The sequence below is a fragment of the Branchiostoma floridae genome, chromosome 19 (genome assembly GCF_000003815.2).
Source record: "Branchiostoma floridae strain S238N-H82 chromosome 19, Bfl_VNyyK, whole genome shotgun sequence".
NCBI classification, from domain to species: domain Eukaryota; kingdom Metazoa; phylum Chordata; class Leptocardii; order Amphioxiformes; family Branchiostomatidae; genus Branchiostoma; species Branchiostoma floridae.
In genome coordinates this window covers 7,026,840-7,034,458 of record NC_049997.1, presented here as the reverse complement: position 1 = coordinate 7,034,458, position 7,619 = coordinate 7,026,840, and the positions used below count along the sequence as shown (strand labels likewise).

General features: G+C 42.1%; 1 protein-coding gene across 1 annotated transcript; it reads right to left on the bottom strand.

Moving 5' to 3' along the window:
• Positions 1-871: 871 nt before the first annotated feature.
• On the bottom strand, positions 872-7,591 carry LOC118406887 (galactose-3-O-sulfotransferase 2-like). The gene is made up of 7 exons (XM_035807278.1): positions 7,456-7,591; positions 7,167-7,343; positions 6,317-6,639; positions 5,898-6,130; positions 5,066-5,344; positions 4,149-4,325; positions 872-1,892 (listed from the first exon to the last, which is right to left on the bottom strand). The coding sequence occupies exons 2-7, from the start codon at positions 7,322-7,324 to the stop codon at positions 1,698-1,700; spliced, it is 1,365 nt and encodes a 454-aa protein (XP_035663171.1). The 5' UTR covers positions 7,325-7,343; positions 7,456-7,591; the 3' UTR covers positions 872-1,697.
• Positions 7,592-7,619: the final 28 nt, after the last annotated feature.

The following is a 7,619-nucleotide window of genomic DNA, read 5'->3' as shown; positions in this document are numbered from 1 at the left end:
CCGTCAGTCCTGTAAAGAGAACAGAATATACGTTATAGCTGACTGTACCCTAACAATGAAGGAAAACAGAGGAAAGGAAGCAAAGATATACGATATACAAAATGAAGTATTCACCTTTCCGTCCATAGCCGCTTACAAATAGTTATGGCACGACCCGTCGAACAAGATATGTGCAAGAGAGAGAGTCATAATTAGTGGAATTGAGGTCAACACAGGCCTAGGGTTCATTTTATAAAACGTGATTGTTTTGTCAAAGCGAAAACGTACAATTCCTATAGACAATACAATTCTTTATGACTTCACCATATATGGTATTTTATGATAATGAAAACAAACAAATGTAAGGAACTCTAACCTTTGAACTCGTCCGACCCAACCTAAGCTCACACCCGTCTAGCTGTAGGTTACCATTGTGCTATCTTGTGACGTTACACATTGTGAGACCTCAGGACCGGTTTTACTACTTCTTACTAAATGGTTCAAGCCTTTCATACTAGGGTCATATCACCCAGAAGCAATCTGAGTATTGTTGGTTTGAAATACTAGTATGTATGACTTCCTCTGGGCTGGTAACCCAAAAACTGATGCGACGTGGGAATAAAAAACGTTTGGCAAAAAAGTTGCCTTCATTATGAAATCTTAGTGGTCAGGAAGGTTGAACAAATGACTGAACACACAGAATATAGTATACCGAACAATAGATTCTTCATGTTTTTTGTTCTTTTACATCTTCGTAGGCCTGGGAATATTCTGTGGCATCGGTATACGTTTTCGGATATTTGTTTTGCACGGCATTTATTTGCTTATTTTGAAGTTGCTCTTTACAATTTCCAGTATGGTTGAGTTTTTTTTGTGAATCGAACAAAAATTGATGCACGCGTAGATGTCATCCATATAATCAAATCAACATGGCTTGATTGCAAAATTAAAGGGAACGGCGGCGTGCTTGCTCCTAGCTTGTTTAACTTATTTTTAGCAAAGTTGAACTATTGATTTTTTATCGTATCATTCAATGATGAATTCTCTTCTGTCATATGTAATGTAAACAACGGGATGGACATTTTTTTACAAGGACAAGTCTGTCTCCTGTTGCAAAGTTGTCTTTTATGGCGCCTATCTACATATACATAAGAGAAAACAACCTGAGAAATTTCTTCACACGGTCTTACTGGACGAAGTGAGAATCCTGGACAAATGTTATATCGATGAAAGGAGCCATCTATATCAGAGCTTTACAACCATCCATAAAAAGAGACGGTGGGTGCCATAGACGCCCTGCAACTTATGATCCACTGCTCGCGTAGTCACGTGTGCTTCCTACATGACGTCACTGAGAACCAGTGGATTGTCTATTCCTTGACCTCCAAGACCGGAGTTGAAGAGACGACATTTTGGGTAAGTCCAATTTTTGTCTTGTAAATTAAAGTAAATTAAAATTAATTTCATCCGGAATTACTTTTACCAGGTCATCACAGATGACATTTCAGGTTGATATTTTGTAATGATATTAGAGAGCTCACTTTAGAATAGCTTCCTGAAATTTGGTCCATGTGTAGTCACTATATTTGGAACTAACTACAAAAAGTACACTCTAGTTATTGTAGTCTATATATACAGCAAAATATGCTACGACTAAGCTACATGTAGCCATACTGATTAATATGGAAAGTATACGTCATACGACACATTATACGGTATTATGCAGGCGGTTTTTCCACGCGTGGTTTTGAGCGTAAGTGCGTAATGCCAGCCGCAAAGGCATCATGTCTATTATTGAATGTTGGAAGTCCCTTGCGCAAAAGCCTGTAGTTAATGATTTGATCGATAACAGCGTAGCTCATCTCTTTTTTGGTATATTTTCGTCCTCTCATCTTCCTGTCCAGGGGCATCGGCTGGAAAGCACAAAAATAATTGTTATTAAACAGACCCGTAAAGATCGTATCTCATTGAACTTGTGGCACCGGTGCGACACTGTGGGGTTCATTACTTAAGTATTACTCAAGTGGTCCGGACGATCTCCCCAGCTGGATCCTTAAAGAACACGCTGAAGATCTTGCACCCATCATAACACACCTCTTCAATGCCTCGTACGAAGACGGTACAGTGCCCCTCATATGGAAATCAGCCAACATTGCACCTGTCCCGAAGTCCGCGGGAGCAACTGATGTTTGCGACATGCGACCCATTTCTCTACTGTCTGTGCTGGCTAAGTTGATGGAGCGATGCATCCTGAAGAGACTTCTTCCTTCCTTACGCGCCGTCATTAAAGATCAGTACGCGTACATGAGGGGCTCTTCAACTACGATCGCTCTTGTGCGTATGGTACAAACTTGGCTAACTGCGCTGGATTCTAAGAAGCCAACTCTGGTCAGAGCTTTATTTGCTGACATGTCTAAAGCCTTCGATCGAGTCGATCATGCCATACTGCTACAGCGTGTGATCGATATCCAGGCCAGTCCACGCATGGTGTCTTGGATCCACAGCTACCTCAGCGGTCGGCGTCAGAGGGTAGTAGTCAATGGCGTGGCCAGTACCTGGAAGGAGCCGACATCTGGTGTCCCACAAGGTGGTGTACTGTCCCCGTACCTTTTCCTACTCTTTATGAGCTCAAGGACAACAGTACATCCTGACACTATGAATGTGGGCTATGCGGACGATGTCGGAATGTCCAGAACTCTGTCAGTACCTCAAGCCATCGAAGACAAATCACTTGAGGAAGAGACATCTCATCTCGACTCGTGGGCTGACACCAACAACATGTTGCTAAACGGGAAGAAGAGCCAACTGCTACAAATCTGTGTCTGCAGATCCGTTCCCAGCCCACCAAGGTTAACCCTCGGGGGTGTGTGCGTTCCGTGGGTCGCCTCCGCAAAAGGTCTGGGCTTCATCTTGGACAAAAATCTCACCCTGCAAGAACAAGTAACCTCAATGGTTACTAAAGCCTCCCGTAGACTGCACTTCTTGAGACTACTTGCAAAGCAAGGGACCAGTGTCGCCGACCTAGTGACTATCTACGTGTCCCTCGTGCGCCCAGTCCTCGAGTACGGTAATGTCCTCCTTGTAGGCTGTAGCAAGGAACAGGAACGCGCAATGCAGAGAGTCCAACAGCGGGCTCTACGGATCATCAGCCGAGCGGGCAGGCGCGATGTGCCCGACCTACCCACCCTCCAGTCGCGACGCGAGGATGCAGCTGTCAAACTTTTCACACAAATGTTGGATGTTGACCATCCCCTACACGACATGGTTCCACCTTCCAGATCAACTGCCACGGGACGATCACTGAGAAACAAAAACACTTTCTCCATCCCCCCAGCTAGAACTAAAAGACTTCAGAACTCTTTCCTGCACACAGCTATCAAGCTGTACAACAAGACTGTAGACATGTAGGCAGTAACAATGGCTACTTAACGTCGGAGATGTTGTTTACTACTTTAGTATATTGTTTCTTATTGTATATATACGGTTTTTATGTTGTAAATTTCAACGCTATTCAGGCTGCTATTTTGTCTGCTATGTTGAAATCAATAAAGGATGATGATGAGATGATGGGATGAATATCTAAATTATAAAAAATAAAAAAAAATCGGCAAAAATAACACAATAGTGCCTCAGTGAACGAACCCCACTGTGCCGCACTGGTGCCCCAAGTGCAGTGAGATACCACCTTAACAAAAATAGACACTTTTTGAGTAACAGAAAACGTTCACCTTGTGTAGCTAGCTCGATTTCTTTTCAGTAACAGTATAACATAGCAAACCATGGTCATTTGTTGGTGTTTGACGATTACGAAACACATGGTACAGGTGCAAGCTTCACTGTACCAATCAAAAAACAATGGAGAGAAGTCTGGGAATTCAACAAAGTTTCTCTGATTGTGCAATGTAATGAGACCGTGGATAACAATACATTAGCCTGGTATCCAGCCGTATTACAAATATAGCTCCCGAGTCTCTTCTCTCCTCTTTGCAAAGAGGAGAGAAGAGACTCGGGAGCTATATTACGGCTGGATATCAGGCAAACAATATATAACAACACAGTAGGCCAAATGCATATGCCTAGATGTTTTTTGCAAACCTTGATTTTTCCCTCTACTATAAGATGCATTTAATATGAAGTAAAAAGTGGTAGCAATTAGTTTCAGAACCCACCTTTCTTTTTTTAATGTACCTGCAGTACGTCGTGTCCACTTCAAATTGAGCATTCCATTTTGATGGGGATATGACCATGGGCTGCCCTTTCCTTTTTCTGCCGATTCTAGCACAGTGGTCACTGACTCTATGCTTCATGCGTCTGTAATAGTTCAGCTCGTCGTAGAAATCTTGACCCTTGAGGTAAAAAAGTTAATTCCATTTAAAGTGCGGTTAAGGTGAACTCTCACCTCATTTGCGTCAAGCTCGGTAAAGCAAAGGACTGTGGTGTTCGAAAAATACTCAACGAATCTCAGAGAGAGATAAAGAACGAATTTTGTTACTTTTTGTGTAATTTGTCGTCGTCTAATTCATACTTTAACGTATTGCGGAATATATAAATTATAAAAAAAATCGGAGAAAATAACAAAACAGTGAAGCAGTGAACGAACCCCGCAGTGACACAAGCTTGACGCAAGTGCAGTGAGAGTGCACATTTAAATTCGTCAAAGACGTCAGACAACCCTGATGTCGTACGATTTTGAAGTAGGCTGTGACAGAACTAACCGTTGAAAAGGATCTAGGACAGCATTTTGTGTAACATGGACGTCACGTGCACGACGATTTCAAGAATGTCGTAGCTTGTTATCTTAAACATTCATGACACAAGCATTTGTTCGCGAGTTTGTTCGAGTAAATCATTTGATAATTATATGAAACGTTTCAGTAGGGTACTAGTAGGAGAGGGGAAAACATTAGTTCGACTACATATGAATCTTCATTTTTGCTTTCATTCATTTGTTTCCTTTGGCTGGCTAACGTTTTTGCTGATTCATTAATAATCAACATAAGAGGCAAAACGCTTGTAGAATCTAACTACTAGTATCATCAAACATAAAGACTTTATATTTTTCATACTTTAAATTAAAGACAGTTACCTGAGCGTTGATCTTTCGCCATAGTGAGTTGTTGAACGTGTTGTACAACATGTAATCCACGGCGCTCCAGTTACGGTGGTTCTCCAGTTCTTCTGGTGTTGCCACGTAATTCTTATACGGGTAAGGGCGTGAGTTCTTCACCTTGGAGTATAATAGAATGTCTCGGAGACCCCAACACATAAGACGTCGTAGAAGAACAACCGATTCGTCCAAGTGTTCTAGGATCATCACGAGTGTGAACTCAGCGTCTAACTGGCTGATGTACTCGCGAGCTTCCTCCTGGTCAGAAAGAGAGAACAACTCATGTGGATAGCAATAGAGATAAACGATGCAATATGACATCATTTAGAAATATGAAAAACGCTGCCACTAGTGTCTGCAATGATTTATGGAGTCAAACGTCCATACATCCCCAACGGGGGAGCTGGCTTGAGTTCTACTTATGACAACAAGCTGCATTTCGTTACATTTCGTCACGTCTCTAGACTCTACGTCTTAGCCCTTACTCCTTTTATCACTTTTCGATTACATGAGGAGGATACGAAAGATGTCTTAGAGACAGCACCTCATGACAATAGCAGTAGAGAACTTGAAAATGATTCATCAAGGCGTACGTACAGCCCAAATGGGAGAATTAAATCGGATCCCACTTCTGACACCATTTTGTTGCATTTCCTTGTGCATTTCTTTGCATATTTCATTGATAAAGAGGGGTATTCTTTAATACTTCTTACTCCTTGCGAAGAGGATACGCTCAACAAAGAAGCAAGGTATGACACAAAACACCACTGTCATTACCATTTGACACATTCAACTTAATTTTTCTACTTACTTCTTCATCTGCCCTCTCGGCCGGCCACCCCATGTCAAAGGTCATGGGGTTCCTGGTCCCGTCCCACGTGATGTTCACGTGAGGGAAGAATGTTTCGGACCTGTTCCTGTGCTGCCAGGGGTCATGCAAGAACACCTTCACGGCGTTTCCATGACCTTTTATCTTAAGAACCTTTGCCAGTGTGAAGTAATTCATCTGAGACTTGAGATGACCGAATGGATGTCTTATTATAGCTGAAAAGAAGGAAGAACAAGATGCGTCATGCTTTGTATCATTTTCAATTTCTTGTTACAACTCTAATCCTTTTTCTCCTTATTCTCTTTTTCTATCTACACTGCCCCTGACTTGCCGTTGTTGTTCTGCTTAAACTAAACATATTCATACATGTAGATCTACCTTACACGTTTGATATCACTTACATATGTACTTTGTCTCCGATGGAAACTTGGTCAGTAGCCACGTCTTGTTGTAGACAAAATGGTGCATCAGTGCGTCGTACTTTTCGTCTGGCGTGTGGACGTACTCATTTTCTTTTGGGGGGAACGGCCAACTAAGCGGACCCTGTCCCACTGGCATCAGTACCTTCAGTTTGTTGTAAATGGCGTAACGCTGGAAGATGTTGATAGTTGTTGTACTGCCTGTCTTGTGAGTCTTAATAAAGGCGAATTTCTTCTGCGGCACACAAGTAGCTGGGACGCCTTCCTGAACTTGTATAACAGTCCTTCTCATCTGTTCTTCAGACCTTAGAGGAAATATATCTAAAAGTGATTTTATCAAGGACACACAAAAAAAAGGAAAACCAATTCTGAAATGGTGGTAAAAGGGTTATCGTAACAATTTTGCGAATTTGTGTCAGCTTTCCTATGCGGTCAAACAGAGGTACGACACATTAACGTATATTAGATTAGCAGATTATTGTACATCGTAGTGTTGCCACTGAATTAAACACCAAATGTAAAATGATTCGAAATACATAAAAAAGAGACGTGCAGAATGTGAACGCAGTAGCTTTAAGGTCGCGGCCAAGAGGTCACTAATAAAACCGAGATGATAAAACCACCGCGAACATTCCTCCATTTACAGTATTGCTTAAAGCATGATAATTGTATACAATACTCTCCAAGCAGAGGTTGAGTCGCAGAGATACAATAGTAGTCGGTATCTCCGACTACCACTGTATCTTTGCGACTCAACCTCTGCTTGGAGAGTATGTATGCAAGCCACAAAATTGTTAGGGATCTTTACGGTTATGCTCGCCATTTTCCTCACCTAAGTGTATTCTCTGATGGTAGGTTGGCTTGATATACTTGTCTCTCATGTCCTCTCCGGGCGACATGGGATGAATTATATTGGTGAATTGTGAACAACAACAGTGTGGTGAAGACTCCTGTGGCGAGTCCGTAGGCTAGAAGTGTCCTTAAGTTCATTCTTGGGGCTCCGTCAGTCCTGTAACAAGACCAGAATGGACGTTATAGCTAACTGTAACACTTAACCCTAACATTGACGAAAAACCAAAGAAGAGAAGCAAAGACATAGGATTAAAAAATGAAGTATTCACCTTCGTTCACAGAGGGCTACAAATAGTTAAGGCACGACCCGTCGAACAAGATATCTGCAAGAGCGAGTCACAATCAGTAGTCTTGCACCGAGGTCACCACAGGCCTAGGGTTGTAAAGCCAGTGTGGTAAAGCCCCCTTTACAAATCAAGAATTTAGCTCGGAT